This window comes from Oratosquilla oratoria, chromosome 37, assembly GCF_046742065.1.
Source record: "Oratosquilla oratoria isolate Oo_2021 chromosome 37, ASM4674206v1, whole genome shotgun sequence".
Lineage (NCBI taxonomy): Eukaryota > Metazoa > Arthropoda > Malacostraca > Stomatopoda > Squillidae > Oratosquilla > Oratosquilla oratoria.
Window position 1 is genome coordinate 13,093,888 of NC_134813.1, and position 19,658 is coordinate 13,113,545.

Sequence of the window (19,658 nt, forward strand, 5' to 3'; positions counted from 1 at the left end):
TCTGTGAGGGGCACCGTCCTAGCCTCCCGATAGTGGGGAGTGTGTGACGTTAAACCATATCGCGTCATCACTTCAGAATTCCTCATTACGTGTAAAAATACTTAAGGAGAACTTGTGTTGCTATGTAAATGAAACGGTGGTGGTAAACCAGCTTCAGTTGTTGGGCCCTGCTGTAGAATTGCTGTGTTCTGCTGGATTGTTTCTGACCCAGGCTGTGGGTGGGGGACAGGAATGATTTTTTATTCACAAGGAGCTAAGATGAAAGAGAAAACAAATGGGTGTTGGATGATTGTGGGATGGATGGAGGGTTGGTGCATGCCTTGGATGGCCCTCTCCCTTATAAGGGTGAAGAGGCCTTTTTGTAGATAGGTATAGATAGAACTTGTGTACCAGTACCTAAAGCACCCTCAGGCATTGAGTTTTGGAGCACAAGAAAAAGATAGTTTGAGAGGTGATTACAAACCAAGATGTTACCAGGAAAATGCTATAATTTGGTGTCATTTCTCCATGAATTGTAGGAATCTTGTCATTGCAGGAAAGAAGATGGGGCTTTGCGCACAATGCAGACTGAGAAACTGCTTAAGACACTGCCAATACTACAAGCACAGATTGATGCACTGCTGGATTTTGACTGCACAGCCAATGAACTCACAAATGGTGTCATCAGTGCCGCATTCCTTCTCCTTTTCCGAGACCTAATTAGACTCTTTGCATGCTACAATGATGGTATCATCAATCTTCTTGAAAAATATTTTGAGATGAACAAAAAACAGGTACAGAGGACTGAAGTTTATTCTGATGATACTTATATTTCCATAGTTATCTTTTTATCAATGATATTGTTGAAATCTGTTACTTTTTAAGTCTGATTTTGGTATTTTTTTTCAGGCTCGTGAAGCTCTGGACTGTTACAAGAAGTTCCTCATCCGAATGGACAGAGTATCAGAGTTCTTAAAAGTGGCAGAGGTATGTTTCTTCAAGATCAGAATTTAGGACAAAGTTTTGAGGATGTGTGATTACGAGTGGACTTGGAAATGTTAGTTTTAGATGTGCTAGTGTGAGGCCATTGAATAAATATTTGAAAAGTGTGGAAGATGACGTAGTTTGAAAGAGAATGAATGAGAATGACGTTGGCAACATTGATAAGAGTGAATGACAGATTGTGGAGGGTTCCCGAATGTATATGCTGTCAGTCAAAGGATGTTATAACAGTGATAATTGTTGCCTTCAGTTTCACTAATTGGAAACCTGCAGCTCCACAGCAGCTAGCGATAGTCTTCAACCCCCCCCCCCCCCACCCCCACCCCCTTTTTAGACCTTTCTGAGAACAAATGTTGATATGCTGTGGTAGTGTGGGACTCTTTCTGTATCACCAACTAAAGTAGTAGAGGGAAGGGAGTAGGCATTGATTGGAAGGTCTCTTCTTTGAAAAGATGGAGAAATTTTTGACGATGGAGATCATGGGCTCAGTACAGAGATGTTAACCTTTTCATTGAGTCAATACATCATCATACGTCAGGCAGATAATTACAGAAGAGATCTGAAAAAAAAAACTTCCCACACAGAATGATAGGTACTTGGATCAAATTGGACAAAGAAACAGTGTGTGCAAACACTTCAAGATTTTAAGAAAAAACTTGATGCTGAGAGATACAAAGATGGGTCACCACAAGCATAGCTCCCTTCCCGTATAATACAACTCGCATGCACATTGGTCTGCCTGATGTATGATGATGCATCACAATATGTGCATTATAAAATATAAAGTTACGGATGTTTTATTCGTTCTTTCACCCAGAATGCCTATAACCACAGAAAATGTGATCAGACCTGTTCACAGAATAAGGGGTCACTCAGCTACAATTACAAAATGAATATAATCAGGACACCAACACTGGCGTCCTCGTATATCCTTTCTCTCCTCATGACGCCTACGTAGGGGTTAATGGAAGTGGGAAGGTGTTGCCATATGGTTCTTTTAACCTGTTGAACACAGGAGACGTCTCTTACAGACATTATTGTAGCTATTGCCAGTTGATTTTACTTGTTAGATGGGTCATCACCACTATGAAAAGGTTGGAGAGTTTTGAATGGTTAACCCCTTCGATACGATGATGCCTACGTAGGCATCATGAGGAGCAAGTGGGTACACGAGGATGCCGGTGTCGGCGTCTTGATTATATATATTGTAGTTGTACCTGCGTGACCCCCATACTCTGTAAACTGGCTTCATCATATTTTCTATGGTTATCAAAATTCATGGGTGAAAGAGAACGAGCAATACAGCGGTAACTTTATTTTTTATAATGCGAGTATTATGACGCAACATCGCACGTCTGGCAGCTAATGCTGCCACCCACGAGATTTTGGCCCGTAGTGAAGAGGTAAATTTGGTACCCTCTAGAGATTTGTACCTGCCTGATGTCAAGTAACTTCATCCAGTAAAGGGGACATAATCAAAGTGAAAGATGTTTTTCTCTGGCTGAGCAGGTTAAAGCATTGCTACTTGTAGCAGAAGTCAAAGTGATGACAGTTAGAACTCTGCTGCCAGTGAGTTGGAACAAAGATGTGGTTTATTAGAGTCCATGCTACAAAGTCCTCTGTAAGAGGTACCATCATAGCCTCCTAAGAAAGGGGAGTTTGCATAAGAGGTACCATCATAGCCTCCTAAGAAAGGGGAGTTTGCATAAGAGGTACCATCATAGCCTCCTAAGAAAGGGGAGTTTGCATAAGAGGTACCATCATAGCCTCCTAAGAAAGGGGAGTTTGCTTAAGAGCATCATAGCTTCCTAAGAAAGGGGAGTTTGTGATGTTAAACCAAATTGCCATCAGTTAAACCCTTGGGCATGGTTTTGCTCCTCGTAAACTTTGTTATGGAAGATGGCAGATGATTTCATTCAGTAGAAGGGACATGGCCATAGAAAATGAATAGAGAAGAGTTGAATGGATGACAGCTTAGATAGAGGGTCACAATAGGTTGAAGTTGGGGAGTGTGGGGGTGGGAATATATCACCTACTGCTGTTGGACCCTGCTGTGGAAGAACTATACCTCACTGTATTGTAAAATCCCTACCCTATCAATGCTGTTGTCATCTATTACTTGTTTACTTAAGTTAGTAATATGAATGCACTTAGAAGCAAGTTGACTGATTACTGATATGTCATCATTGAAAGGGATATGAAGAGGAATGCAAGTATTATCATGGGAGCATGGCTGCTTCAGGAAATGTGTTAAAAGAAAGGGAAGAACAAGAGATAATTTAAGTGAGCAAATTGTAATATGATTGATTCAGTTGAAGAATGTGGTATGAAAATTGTAATATCCTTTATTGGCAATGGCATACCTAACACAAGTCCAGCCTGGGGCAGATTTTTATTTGGCTCCCTTAAAAGTTTTAATCACACATTAAAATGCTGAAAACGGAATAATATACATATATAGGTATGCGAAATAAAAAGAGAAACTGTAGCAACCATTTATTTTTGTTTGAATATTAATTTGTTGGGTCGCCATAAAATGCACCCCCAGAACGGTGCCACCCTGAGTGGACACCCCAACAGTAAGCCACTGCTTGGAGGTAATATGTAATACAAATTTACAAATTGTGCATGTTTGATTAAATGGTCAGATGGTGACCCACATGGGAAAGCTGGCACATTAGCAAATTTCTGCACACACAGCAGAAAATTAGAGGGAACATTGCCAATGGGATATACAAGCTGGTGATTGAAAAAGTTTGCTTAATGATCATGTAAGTGATAAGAATGGAAAAGAAATTAGAATCTATTGCTCCTTGTCTTGTAGAAAGAAGATGGATAGCCCCCAGGGTTGGTCCACATATCACTCGAGGGAAGAAATATTTAACTTCTCTTTTGTGTTCATGTACAGCAAGGGAAGTGTAAGATTATATTGTTTTCTGTGTATTTGGTGCATCTGGGGTGTGTGGTGCCTGAAGCTGGGCCGATTCTGTATTGATACTGTTTCAGTGTTGGACAGCAACCCCATTGCATGCAAGGTAGTGTGACATGTGTGGAATTTTGTTGTTTATCTATTTATTTTTTGGATGTCTGTTACTTTAAAAGTAATTGTGGAACTAATGAATATAAGGACTAATAATGTGGAATGATGAAAGTGAAGAGATTTTGAAGCAATAGGGAAAAGTAGAAAAGGGAAAGAATCTGTTGAATGTGATTGATGACACTGCGGATGTGTGGACACGCAAGTATAGAATGAATTGTATGTATATTAAGGAGAGGTAATAAGACTGGAAGCCTGTAATGCCACACTAATAAGCCAAGGCTTCATGGCTCTCCCATAAATCTCCCTTGGAAGAAATGTTGGACAATTGTCTGTAAAGGATCAATGTCTCATTAGACCTGTAGGCAATAGTTGGGGGAAGGAAGAAGTCATTTGTCATCTCTTCTCATGTGAAAAAGTGGAGGAAAGTCATTTGAGAAAAATCTTGGGCCTTCTGGGCTAGAGACACAATGCTCAGCACAGCACAGCACAGCACCTACATATGAAGGTTGAAGTTGATTGAATTTGATTGAATTTGAAGCAAGGCCGTGGGTAGAGGATTCTCTTGAGGACCATCAGGACAACCGGGTATCCATTGTTGGTCCCAGTGTTTTATTCTGGACCTCTTCCTAGAAATTTATTCAGCTGATGAGAAATTCCTACAGTTAAAGTATCAGAAACTGCTAATTCTTTCACTGTAGAAAGTAATTGTCTTGTTTTGAACCACACCAGTTTTGTGTATTCAGCTGAAAGAAACCTGCAATTGGAGGGTTAACATGAAGAGTGCTCAGCAAATAGTAATAAAGGACATTGACATGCATATGATTAACATAAAGCAAACAGGAGGGCTGAATGTTAAGTAATAGTGGTAAATAGGAAAGTCAGGACCCATCATTAAGTTTCTGGACAAGGCTCAAGATTTTGTAATTTTCACAAGTTTTCCACCACTTTTTGTGCAAGAAGATCTGACAATTGATGACTACTTCCTTGGTCTTACTAACCAAGAACAGAAACAGCACCACACTTGTACAACACAGACAAAAGTCAATTTTTGTTTTTGGGGGGGTGGGGAGATCTAAGAAGCCATGGCTTTAGGAATGTTTTTGTGTTTGAATGTGGTGCTTATTTGATCATTTCTTTGTCTTCATGAAGTTGTTTGATATTTACATATCAGAGAAATTGTGATAACTAGTTAACTGAAAAGAAGCATGAGATATCAGAATTTCATTTTGCACGATAAACAGCACTAGTTTTAAGTCAATATTATTAAGTCTTTCTATATTCTTGTTATTCTTTCATGGCTGTTATAAACATACACATGAAACTCGAATGAAATACTCGTATGAAATACTCGTATGTTGCTTATGAATAGTAAATAGTTACACTTGAATTTTGTTTTTAAAATCAATTCTACTATAATTTGAACTGAGATGTTTAAAGACACTGGTTCACTTCCACTCTAAGAAATTTATTAAAACAAATTATTAGCATATTAATAAGTAGTAGACTAGTGACATTAATTCGTGATGTAAACTAATTGCCAAACTATTTATTCATAGGCTGTTGGAATGGACAAGTCAGAAATCCCTGATCTAAAACAGGTATGAAACCACAGCAGCACACCATTAATAAGCTTTTTCTTTCACCATTTTCCTTTTGAACAAGGGTTTTTTGTAAGTTTTGTAATGAGAAGCAAAGTAACCGGGTAAAGAGTTGGGACCCAAACTGTATTACGAAAACGTTTGTAGTATTACACAAATTACAAACAGCCCTTGTCTTTTGTTTCCTATTTTTTCACTGTTGATGTAAATGTTTTGTTTGTCCCATTCTAGAGTGTAGGCATAGGCAAGGAAGGCATCCCTAACCTTAGCAAGGTAGGCTATGTTCGTGTATGCTACCAGGTGACCCACATGTAACCAGAGCATTATATTGCCTAGGATTAGTAAACATCCCGGGCACTCTGCTTACTACCAAATGCAGTGCTGCTACTCATCTACAGCTCCCCATGCTGCTATTGCTGCTGCTGCCTTTGGAACCATATCAGCAGGCAGTAACTGGAAAATGGGGTTACAGAGGAGCATTTATATTTTGCATTTGTGCTTGGTAGTACATGTACCTTCTGGCTTTTAGTGTAGTTCTAGCAATAACACTAACAACCTGGCATGCAGGTGGCATTGAAGTTTGTTTTCTGCATATAACTATGATGACATGAATAATTTATAACTTAAATGTTTCATTGAACTTGTCTTCTTTCAGAAAATTGTTATAGAAAACTTCGTCATGTGTTATCGGTAAATGTTCCCTAGTTCTCTATAAAACGGCCTCCCAAATGAGTGTTCTCTACAGGTGGTGCGACTCAACATAGATTTGAATGTTTTGTTAACGGCTAAGCATTCTTATTCATCTATCTCTCTTTGTTTATCAATGTAACTCCCCATGTCCTCGTTCATTATTTTTTAGGTTTTCTAGTTCATGAAGGTATTCATGCACTTCCACGTGTACAAGAAATGTTTATTATAAAACTTGATAGTGGGATAGATAGCAAACAAGTGAAGTTAGAAATTTAAATGTTCTGTTGTCGGTGAACATATTGTCAACTTGTATATTGTGTTAAAACTACTTCATGAGGAATACTGGAAAGTCCTGTGATACTTGTGTTAAGAATAGAGAACATTGTAGAAGGAATTGCATGAACTTGCCTAAATAACCAAATAGAAATATGGTAGATCTTTAGGTTTGTGATGCAAAATTAACTTGAGCCATGATGGGAGCATTAATTTTGATGCAAGAGAAAATATCTACAAGCAAGGAATAAAGTGCTTGTGCATGACTAACTATAAATTAATTGGATGTGGGGGTGGGGTGAATGGGAGTGGAGAATGTGGGGATGGAATAGGTGGGAGTAGATTTTATGCCTTCAGTTTTTTTGGCTACCTCCCTTGTAAGGGGGAAAGCCTTTGGTATATGTATGTATGTATTCATTGCACAGTATATTATTTATAGTAACTAATTTCCTCCTTTTGAAAATGAGTTGGAGTATTAAAGAATCAAATTGAGGTTTGCTTAGTATGATGAGGTATGATTTTGGCATTGAAGAGGAACTTGTAGGGAAAGAACCTAGTCGTACATGATGGAGGGACATGGCAAAATTTCATACACATACTAAAGGGCCTTTAGCCCACCCCACACACTCTTAGTATTTCCTCATTTTGTTTGTATGCCCCGACCACTTCAGCACTGATCAACCTTGTTTAATAACACTACTGCCATTCTCAGCCTTGCTTCTACATTTGTTATAACACCTATCTAGTGGTGGAATTAGAACATTTTAACAGGTTCTTTCACTAATAGTGTGCCAAGTTGGCCCAATATAGGCTGTATTATAGCCTGCTTAAGCCAATTTTTAATAACCAGTTCACGGAGCTAGTCTAATTCCAAGAACAGGTTCTTATAAACAGGTAAGAACTGGCCGAATCCCACCACTCCACCTATCCAATTTCTTTAACATGTCGTCTCGAAAATAGTCTTGTCTCTGTTCCGTATTCCAAGTATCTGCTCCTTACAATGCAGTGGGTACAACAGTCCGTTTCTGTTAATTTCCAAAGACTTTTAGGGTTTTTTTCACTCAAATATTTACTTTCCTTCTTGTTTCTATAGTGCACCTCCACATTCAGAAATGGTAAGGTATAAAATTGGATTTCAGATTGGGAAAAGGGATAGTTTGGGTGGGACATTGACTTGAGCATGATAACTGATGGTCATGAGATTTTTTACTGAACTGCAAAGTAAAGATGGTATGAATTTTATATCGAAATGTTTTTGCTTCATTCTTGATATAGTTCAGTATTTATTCATCCTTATTCTTATTCTTATTATGAATTTATTTTTTTATCTCTCCATCTGGGGTATTGGCTACATGTTATTGTGGGGTTAAAAGCTGCTCAGTATAATGCAGCTGATACTTTAGGGTCTATATGGGGTGTCCCTATAGGCCAGAGCTACACATTTTGTTCAAGATAGAGGAAATCTCTAATGGAGAAATTATGCTACCTTATCATACTGCAACTGTCCCTCTGTTATGCTGTCTCTTCACTATTAATACTGTCCTGTACCACTTCTCTGTTCCACTTAAGTTGTAAAAGGTGACAAAAATGGGACGGGGATAGGACTAGACATCCTACTCTTTGTAGCCCCAAAGGGGACATTCGCAAAAGAAAGCAAAGGCATAAGAGGGTCTGGGAGGAGTTTTCCAACCAGAACCCTAAGGTTTGGGTCTTTTAATGCACATGGATGTGGTACAGATGAGAGTAAAAAGGAAGAGATAGGCAATATGTTTGTGAGAAGAAAGATGGATGTATTGGCATTGAGTGAAACTAAGTTAAAAGAGAGGGCAAGTTTGAGTTTGGGAGGATGTCAGGAGTGAAGAGAGGATGAGGGAAAGGTGTGGCTATACTAGTAAGTGAAGAGAAAGGTAAATGTGTGGTGGAGTGGAAGGTGTTTCTTCAAGGTTAATGTGGATGAAGGTGAAATTGGGAAGTATGAAGTAGGTTTTTGTAAGGGCATATGGGCCTGGTAATAAGAACAATATAGAGGAAAGGGAGGTTTTTTTTGATAGATTCAAATGAGTGTATAGAGGGTTTAGGGAGAAATGTCAGTGTAGTGCTATTGGGAAATCTCAATGCTAGGGTAGGAAATGAACCAATAGATGGAGTGGTTGGGAAGTGTGGAGTTCAAGGACAAAATCGTAGTGGAGAGATGATGGTGAAGATGTGTCTAGAAAGAGTTGATTATGAATACAGTGTTCAGGAAGAAAGTGAAGCATAAGTACATATGGGATAGGGTAGTGGATGGAAGGGTGGTAAATAGGGGTTTGATGACCTATATAATGGTAACCAGGAGAAGTGTAGGAAGTTTTGAATGTACATGATCAAAGGGGAGAGAGTGGGGGAATATCAGATCATTTTTTGGTGGAAGGTAAGTTGAGAGTGGAGAATAGATGGAGAAAGAGGAAAAGGACAGAAGGTAGGGAGGTGCTTAAAGTAAACTGCTTAAATGAGAAAGAAAAGGAGTACAAGAAGCTGAGAGAAGAGTGGGAGGGAGTGAAGGATAGAGTAGAACTAGGAGTGGAGGAGGAATGGGGATGTTTCAAGGAGGGAGTCACAAGGTGTGCAAAGATGTGTGGAATAAGGAGGATGGAAGGGTAGTGAGTGGTGGGATGATGAAGCAGAGAAGATTGTACAAGAGAAAAAGCAAACATTCACAGGTTGGTTACAAGATAGGACAAAAGAATCATGTGAGGTACAAAGAAAGAGAAGTAAAGCATAAGATAAAGGAGGAGAGCAGATGTGAAATGGGGTAAAAGTATTAAGGAAATTTTTAAAATTATAAAAAAGATGTTTTGGAAAGAAATTAAGAGAGGAAGAGGAGGCAAATCAAGTAAAGAAAAGGTAAAAGGTGCAGATGGAGAGATGATAATGGAAGAGATGGCAATAAGAGGAAGATGGGCAAAGTATGTTAGGGAGTTGCTATATGTGAAGGAGGATAGGGAGGGAAAGGTAGTTGCAATGGGAAGCACTAAGAAAATGACAGTGGTGAATGAGAAAAATTGAGAAATAAGGAAAGATGAGGTGAAATCAGCTATTAGAATGATGAGAGCAGTTAAGGCACCTGGCTTAGATTGGTGTCATGTGGAGTGTCTAAAACAAAAAAGTAGTGATGGTGGACTGGCTGATGAGGTTGTTTAACATTTGTCTAAAGGAGGGTATAGTGGCGAAGGACTTGGTGCCTGTATAGTTCCACTTTACAAAGGAAAAGGGGACAAATGTGAGTATAGTAGTTTCAGAAGGATCAATTTAAGTGTAGTTAGGAAGGCTTATGGGAGGGTTTTGATTGAGAGGATTAGGAGAGGAACAGAGAGAGTAATTAGTGAGGAACAGTGTGGATTTGGGACAGGTAGGGGTTGTGTGGATCAGATTTTTGTGGTAAGGCATATATGTGAGAGCTTTAGAAAAAGTTAAGGATTTCTTTTTGGGCCTTTATGGACTTGGTAAAGGCTTATGACAGGGAAGACAGGAAGACACAGTGGGAGGTATTGCAAATATATGTGATGGGTCTTCGCCAGAGATGTCTTACATCACCTTGGCTGTTCAATTTATACATGGATGGGGTGGTGCAAGAGTTAAATGCAAGGGTAATGGGCTGGGGACTGGAGATGTTTAAAGAAAATGGAGAAAAATGGAAGATAAACCAATTGTTGTTTGCTGATGACACTGCACTTGTAGCAGGATCAGAGGAGGGATTAAGGAAGTTAGTAACAGATATTGGGAAGGTGTGTGAAAGAAGGAAGTTGAAGATAAATGTGGGTAAAAGTAAGGTCATGAGTTGTACTAGGGGAGAGGATGGCAGCAAATTGGAAGAGTATTAAAGGAGAGAGACTGGAAGAAGTGGATAGCTTCAGATATTTGGGTGCAAATGTGGCGGGAAAGGGAGGAGTGGAAGTGGAGTTAGAATGTAGGTTGAGAGAAGCAAGTAAATGCCTTGGGGGGTTAAAAAGTGTAATAAGAAATAGACATTTGGGAATGGATGCTAAGAGGAGATTGCATGAAAGAGTGATTGTGCCAATAGTACTGTATGGGGCAGAAACATGGAACATAGGAGAGGAAGAGTTTAAATGTGTTTGAGATGAAATGCCTGAGAAGTAGGATAGGGTTACTAGGCTGGATAGAGTGAGAAATGAAATGAGGAGGAGAACTGGGGTGAAAAGGGAGTTGGGAGATAGGGTTGATGAAAGAGTATTGAGATGGTTTTGACACAGAAAAAACGAGTGAAGAAAAATTAGTAAAAGAGGTGTGGAAGGCAGAGGTGGAAGGAGTAAACATGTTAGGGCAACCAAGGATGAAATGGATGGATGGGGTACAAGGGGCATTGGGAAAGAGGAGAATGTCTGTTGAGGAAGGAAGGGAGAGGACAGAAGATAGGGGTGAGTGGAAAATGGTTGTGTATGTATGATGCTGTGATGCATGGAAGGGAGTGGGTGGGGAATGGAGGGTAGGAAGTATGTATGAATGATATTTTGATGCAGTTCGAAGGGATTTCTCCCAGTATTCTCTTTTTCTGCATGAGAGGATAGAGGGGGGTCACCAATTGAATGAAGTGGCCATGCTGTGGATGTGCTGTGTCTTGCTAATTGTTTCTGACCCAGGGCAGTGGGTGAGATGCAGGGATGAACCATCATCCAGGAGGAGCCTAGAAAAGAGGGAGGGAGGGGTGGTGAATGGGATTGGAGTATGTGGGGATGAAATGGGTGGGAGTGAATTTATGCCTTTGACTTTGGCTACCTCCCTTGTAAGGGGGAAAAACTGTTGGTATATGTATGTATTTGTTATTATTTATATTATAAAGGTTGCAATGAAATGCATGGTTGAGCCTTTCATGCATCACAGCATCACCCATACACAATCATTTTCCACACACCCCTATCTTCTGTCTTCTCCCTTCCTTCCTCAACAGACATTCTCCTCTTTACCAATTCCCCCTTTACTCTATCCATCCATCTCATCATTGGTCGCCCCCTCATGTTCACTCCCTTTACCTCTGCCTTCTACATTTTTTACTAATCTTTCTTTACTCTTTCCATGTGCCCAATCCATCCCAAAACTTTTTCACCAACCCTACCTCCCAACTACCTTTCCACACTCGCTCTCCTCATCTCATTCTTCACTCTATCCAGTCTAGTAACCCCTACCATATTTCTCGGGCATTTCATCTCAAAAGCTATGAAAAATAGATGTACAAAACATGTAGAAGAGAACATACTAAACCCATGACAGTTTGGATTCAGACAGGGAAGATCATGTGCCACAAATGTGATCTGCTTTTACTCAAGACTATTAGATATAATACAGGAAAGTGATGGATGGACTGATTGTGCTTTCCTAGATCTACAAAAAGCTTTTGAGAAAGTGCCACATAGAAAACTATTAGGAAAACTGAAAACCATAGGAGGGGTACAAGGTAAACTATTGGAATGGATGGAGGATTTCTTTCATGGAAGAAAAATGAAAGTGGTGCTCAGAGATAAAGGTTCTACTTGGGAAGTGGTAATTAGTGGAATTCCACAGTGATTGGCACTGGCTCCAATAATGTTTGCTATTTATGTAAATGACATGGACAAGGGTGTGGACACTTGCATGAACTTCAGTGCTGATGATGCAAATTTGTTGAGAAAAGTGAGCACTGAAATATAGTCACTGCAGAGAGATCTGAAGAAAATTTGGGAAAGGAGTCAGAAGTGGACTTAAACATCAAGAAATGTAGTATAATGGAATTTGGAAAAGCTAAAAACAGGATATCAGGACAATATAAAATCAGCAAAAAGGATGTAAAGAAAGTGGGATTTGAAGAAGACCTGGGAGTAATCATCACAAAGGACGTGTCCCCTGACAAACAGATAAACAAAATTGCTGGAGAAACCTATATCTTGCTGAGGTCAATAAAAATGGCATTTACTTACTTGGACGAAGAAATGGTGAAGAAAATGCTAGTCACACTGATAAAACCAAGACTGGAATATGCAGCAACAACACTATGGTGGTACTCCCCCAGGTAGGCGTAGCTCCTCCTTGGGGATCGGTGCCATCTGCGTAGAGCTGATGGCCAGGGGTTGTTGCTGCTGTTTGGCCCCCAACTCTTGGGGTTGGGGGGTGGTCCCACGACGTAGACGTTGCAGCTCCAGGACCTGTTTGCAGCTCCAGGACCAGACGAGCCATCTTACATCTCACCCTGACGACCGACGCACCATTCGACGTAAGAAAGACTTTCCCACAGACTCAGACTATACACCCTTCATAGACAGTCAGACAAAACTCATAATGCATAGTCTCAAGCACTCATCTGCCTGTGGCCCTGATAACATAAGCAACATCCACCTAAAACACATTGGACCACAAGGTATACACGCACTCACAAACATTGCAAACTACAGCTATTCACACAACACAATACCCGACATCTGGAAGCATGGTAAAATAATCACCATTCCAAAACCGAACAAAGACCCAACAATCCCAACATCGCACCGCCTAATCACACTTCTCTGCACCCCCTCTAAAGTCATTGAACGCCTAATACTTAAACTTGTCACACCATATATTCCCCTTGCTGACTCACAACACGGTTTTAGGCCACTACACTCCACAAACACTCTTCTGACAAACCTCACACAAAGAATTTTAGATGGCATCAATTCAGATAGGCCCCACCACAGAACACTTCTTATAACATTGGACATTAGTAAAGCTTTTGATGCTATCCCCCGCCACAACCTAACAAATAAAATATATAACACAGACATGCACAATAACACCAAAAGATGGCTGGCCAATTATCTGGCAGGCAGGAATGCTCATGTGTCATATGATGGCCAATCATCGCACATCAGAAACATTAAGAACGGAGTACCACAGGGCTCAGTTCTATCCCCCACATTATTTAATCTATACATGCATGACTTACCCACGCCAGACACCTCAGAAATACAAATCTCTTCCTACGCAGACGACATAACAATCACATGCACACATCGTAACACAGACAAAGCTGCAGAAATAATCCAGCCTTACCTTGACACACTCAACACATGGTTCATCACAAACAGACTCAAAATAGCTCCAACCAAATCTACAGCAACACTTCTCACCAACTGGACAAAAGAACACAAATACATACCTCATCTCTACATCAACAACACTCTAATACCACACACAAACACACCGAAAATTCTTGGTGTAACATACGATACATCCATGTCTTTCAAACAACACCTCACAAACATAAAAAACAAATGCACACCTAGACTTAACGCACTTAAGTCAATCACTGGAACAACATTTGGACAAAACAAAGAAACTAATATAACAATATACAAACAATGCATACGCTCAGTGATGAATTATGCGAGTCCTGCATGGGCTCCTAATCTCAGTGAGACACACCACAACACCCTTCAAATCATACAAAACAAAGCCCTAAAAACAATTACAGGCTGCACAAATACATCACCTACAGACCATTTACACCATGAAACAAAAGTCCTCAAAGTCAAGGACCACCTCGACATGAGAGGCACACAAACACTTGCTGCAGCCACCACAAACACATCACACCCGCTACACTACATAGCAGAACACCCACACACACCAAGAAACATTAAAACTACACCCAAAGACCTTTATTACACACAGATACTCTCTTCTCTTCCTCCACAACCACCAAATACCAGCCTCCGGAAACATATTCATAATCATATCACTCACCGCTCCATTAACACACTGAAAGACAACACACTGCTGCATGCCAGACCCCCTGATATCCAACCTTCTGAATCCTCTCTCCCACGTAAGGACAGAGTCCACTTGGCCAGACTGCGATGCGGTCACCACCCAGCACTTCTAAGCTACCAGAAGAGGCTGGACGACCGTGTTGTGAACAGCTGCCCAGGATGTAACACTTCACCCCATACCATACAACACATAATGGAAGACTGCATTATACACAATCATGCACGCAAACAACACAACATACACTCTATAAAGGATTTGTTGCTGTGGCCTTCCTTGGGGAGACGTGACTGCTCGGACAGACAGTCTAGGGAACGACAACAACAACAACAACACTATGGTCACCCAGAACCAAAAAGAATACAAGGAAAATTGAAAGAATCCAAAGAGTAACTATGAAGATGGTCCCCCATACTTTCAGAACTGTCGTACAAGGTGAGACTGTCAAAACTAGAGTTACCGACCCTGAAACAAAGAAGAGAAAGAGGAGACTTGTTGACTGTCTACAGAGTCGTGAGAGGTATGGAAGTCCTTGATAGAAAACTTACTAAATTAGGATACGAGAAATACAAGGGGACATGGAAAGAAACTCAAAGGACAGTTATAGAAGAGACCTGAAAAGGAACATCTTTCCCAACAGAGTGGTGGATGTATGGAACAAACTGGATGAAATGATAAGTGTGCAAAAATTGTATACAAATTTAAAAACAATTTAGATACTGAGATACAGAGATGGGACACCATGAGCATAGCTCCTCTTTTATATCTCATGTTTCTGCCCCCTTACAGTGCTGCTGGCACAATCACTCCTTCATACAATCTCTTATCACCCATTCCCAAATGTCTATTTCTCATTACACTTTTTAATCTTCCAAGGCATTTACTTGCTTCTCAATCTACATTCTACCTCCACCTCCACTCCACCTTTTCCTGCCACATTTGCACCCAAGTATCTAAAGCTATCCACTTTCTCTAGTCTCTCTTCTTTAATATTCACTTCCAATTTGCTGCCACATCTTTTTATTACTTTCAAAATTTTCTGTCATATTCTTATCCCATTTCACATCTCCCCTCTGCCTTCTCTTTTGTTTGTACCTCTCATATGACTCCCTCGTCCTATTTTGTAACCAATCCGTGAATGCTCCTTTCTTTTCTTCTACAATCTTCTTTGCTTCATCATCCTACCACTCACTACCCTTCCTTCTATTTCTTCCCATCCTCCTTGTTCCACACACCATCTTTGCACACCTTGTGACTCCCTCCTTGAAACATCCCCTTTCCTCCTCCACTCCTAGTTCTACACTATCCTTCACACCCTCCCACTCTTCTCTCAGCTTCTTCTTGTACTCCTTTTCTTTCTCATATAAGCATTTTACTCTAAGCATCTCACTACCTTCTGTCCTTTCCCTCTTTCTCCATCTATTCTCCACTCTCAACTTACCTTCCACCAAAAAATGATCTGATATCCCGTACTCTCTCCCGTTAAAACATGCACATCCAAAACTCTTCCTACTCTTCTCCTGGTTACCACTGTATAGTCCATTAAAGCCCTGTCTACCACCCCTCCATCCACCACCCTTTCCCATGTGTACTTATGCTTGACTTCCTGTACAGTATTTGCTATCATCAACTCTATACACATCTCCACCATCATCTCTCCGCTATATTTTCCTCAAACTCCACACTTCCCAACCACTCCATCCATTGGTTCATCCCCTACCCTAGCATTGGGATTTCCCAATTGCACTACAGTGACATTTCTCCCTAAACCCTCTATGCACTTGTTTAAATTTGTCCATTACTAAAGGCCCGTCCAGATGATGAGGCATTGCCCACATGCACAAGCAAGCAGTTTGCCCATTAACAAGTTTACCGCTTGTGCACACTAAAACATAGGCAAAGTACCTGTGTTGGTTGTTTTGCAAAAGCACCAGACACTGCCCATGGCTGGTAATATGATGTTGCTGCCAGACGTATGAGGCTTTCTATGGAGGTAAGGGACAGAGGTTGTCATTGTTTACTCTAGTGTTTGACAGACATGTCTGTCTCTGCTCCCACTATGGATCAGGGGTCAAGACTTCGTGATGATGATGATGATATGGTTTAACGTCACACACACATACACACACCCCTATCGGGAGGCTAGGACAGTGCCCCTCACAGAGGGCTTTGTAGCGTGGAATTTAATGAACCATGCCTTTGGTTCAACTTCGCTGGTGGCAGGATTCGAACCGCCTTTGCCTCGACCTTTGCCGCAAGTAACGATGCCCTAACCCACTCAGCCAGCGAGCTTTGTATTCTAATAGAACTTTATCAGCCACCATATTGGTAGTTATTGTACTGCACACAGTCTGCAGGACCCACTTGAACCACATGCTCTGGCTGTGCCTGGGTTTGACTAGGCCTGTTCTGCACAGTGTAGACAACACTACAATTGTGCCTGTGGGCTTTGCTCATTTGCAGGCAGTGCCTGTTGAGTTGTGCTCAATCATCTGGACAGGCCTTAACCTCTTCACTCCGGGGCACATCGCATGTCTGGCAGCATTAGCTGCCCGACATGCGATGTTGCATCATAATAATCACATTATAGAAAATAAAGTCGGCGCTCGATCATTCGTTCTCTTTCACCCGTGAATTTTGATAACCATAGAAAATATGATGAATCCAGTTTAGAGAGAATGGAGGTTAAGTAGGTACGACTACAATGAATATAATCAAGACGCCGACGTCGGCATCATCACGTACCCACTTGCTCCTCATGACACCTACGTAGGCGTCACCGTATGGAAGTGGTTAATACACCAATACAACATCAGTACTCTGAAACAAGTCCTTCCCATAGAGCAGACCATGAGAGTGATAGGTATACATTTCTTTAGGAGTAGTAATCAAAGTTATCTGCCGGTGGTGGTCCTGCAAGATGGATGTCAAAGTGAATAATGTCCCAGCTTTTCCATCATCAAAATCCATGACACCAATGATAAATGCCTGTTAGTGGTGGTCCTGTATGATTTACAGCATAGAGAATAATCTCTGCTCTCCATTTTCAAAACATGTCAATCTCTCAGGTTCATCTTAAGGTGCATTCTTGTGGGGCAGTGGTTTTCAATGCAGGGTCAATGGGGACCTCTACCAAAGCCACAGAATTTCACAAGTTGTGACCACATACCAAAAAGTAGTGGTGGTATGGATGCATTATGGTTTGGTTTATTGTTGCCACCAGAAGGCTGAAGAACAATATGGGATGTATGGGGTTGGGAGCCACTGTTTTCAGGTGGTGGCAGGTATATAATCTTTGCTGCCACAACTCATTAAAAGATGGAAATGTAACTGGTAGTAGGTGGGCAGTAGTATTAGTATATTAAGTAAACATCAGTGAACAAGAGTGGGCCTTCAGTCAACAAGGTATGCTGCAAATGAAGTTTAACGGGGGGATGAGGTAGTATGTGTGAGCAAAATTTGACGCAGCCCAAAGGGATTTCTCCCCGTCCTCTCCTTTTATGCAATGGGGGGACGGAGAGGGGGGGTCGCCGATTTAATGAAGCGGCCTTGCTGTGGATGTGCTGTGTCTTGAGACACTGCTTCTGACCCAGGGCAATGGACAAGGTGCAGGGATGACCCGTCATCCAGGAGGTGCTAAGATAAGAGGGAGGGTGGAGGGGTGTGGAGTGTATTCAGGGATGGAATGGGTGGAAATGATTTTATGCCTTTCCCTTTTTTGACTACCTCCCTTGTAAGGGGGAAAAAGCCTTGGTATATGTATGTGTATATATATATATATATAATATATATATATATATACATATATACATGGTGCGAGAGGTGAATACAAGGGTAGTGGGTCGGGTTGGAGACGGTTGAAGAAAATGGAGAAAAGTGGGAAATAAGCCAGTTGTTGTTTGCTGATGACACTGCACTTGTAGCAGGATCAGAGGAGGGATTGAGGAAGTTGGTGACAGTTTGAGAAGGTGTGTGAAAGAAGGAAGCTGAAGATAAATGTGGGCAAAAGTAAGGTGATGAGATGTACAAGGGGAAAGAGTGACAGCAGGCTGGAAGTGAATATTAAGGGTGAGAGACTGGAGGAAGTGGATAGTTTTAGATACTTGGGTGCGAATGTGGCAGGAAAGGGAGTGGGGGGGGGTGGAGGTAGAATGTAGATTGAGAGAAGCGTGTAAATGCCTTGGTGGATTAAAAAGTGTAATGAGAAATAGACATCTGGGAATGGATGCTAAGAGGAGGTTATATGAAGGAGTGATTGTGCTGACAGCACTGTATGGGGCAGAAACATGGAACATAAGAGAGGAAGAGAGAAGTAGTTTGTGTTTGAGATGAAGTGCCTGAGAAGTATGATAGGGGTTACTAGGCTAGATAGTGAGAAATGAGGTGAGGAGGAGAACAGGGGTGGAAAGGGAGCTTGGAGATAGGGTTGATGAAAGAGTATTAGGATGGTTTGGACACATGGTAAGAATAAGTGAAGAACGATTAGTAAAAGAGGTGTGGAAGGAAGGAATATGAGGGGGCGTCCTAGGATGAGATGGATGGGTGGGGTGAAAGGGGCATTACGAAAGAGAGGAATGTCTGTTGAGGAAGGATGGGAGAGGACAGAAGATAGGGGTGAATGGTGTATGGATGATGATGTGATGCATGAGGGAGAGTGGGTGGGGGATGGGGAGTGAGGAAGTATGTATGAGAAAAAAATTTACACAGCCTGAAGGGATTTCTCCCCGTCTTCTCCTTTTCTGCATGAGGGGACGGAGAGGGGGGGTCACCAAATTTATGAAGCGGCCTTGCTATGGATGTGCTGTCTTGCGACACTGCTTCTGACCAAGGGCAGTGGACAGGATGCAGGGATGACCCGTCATCCAGGAGGTGCCAAGATAAGAAGGAGGAGGGAAGTGGAATATGTATGGAATGGGTGGGAGTGGTTTCTATGCCTTTTTCTTTTTGGCTACCCCCCATGTAAGGGGGAAAAAACCTTTGGTATATGTATGTGTGTGTGTGTGTGTGTATATGTATATGTATATATATATATATATATATATATATATATATATATATATATATATATATATATATATATATATATATATATATATATTACACACCTACATATATATATACATATCAAAGGCCCTTTCTTCATATAAGGTGAAAGTACACACCCACATTATGAGAGGGGGAAGGAAAACAACATGGGGAGGGGGCATTTAACTGTCCCTCCCATTGCAACACCTGAGGGATGAAAGGTTGCCCTGACCTGCACTGCATTGCTTAGACATAGTAGCTATGATTTAAGTGCAGCA

At 41.1% G+C, this 19,658-nt stretch overlaps 1 protein-coding gene across 19 annotated transcripts in view; it reads left to right on the plus strand.

Annotated features, from left to right (window-relative positions):
- Positions 1-19,658, plus strand: part of lap (phosphatidylinositol-binding clathrin assembly protein lap) — a 204,559-nt gene that overhangs the window by 101,238 nt on the left and 83,663 nt on the right. For 11 of the 19 annotated variants that reach the window (XM_076175216.1, XM_076175221.1, XM_076175214.1 and 8 more), the window contains 4 exons: positions 536-773; positions 889-966; positions 5,578-5,619; positions 5,851-5,892. In XM_076175216.1, coding sequence (XP_076031331.1) covers positions 536-773; positions 889-966; positions 5,578-5,619; positions 5,851-5,892 — 400 coding nt within the window. The remainder of the gene's footprint in view (positions 1-535; positions 774-888; positions 967-5,577; positions 5,620-5,850; positions 5,893-19,658) is intronic. The other 8 variants (XM_076175218.1, XM_076175229.1, XM_076175230.1 and 5 more) reach the window with 2 other exon arrangements.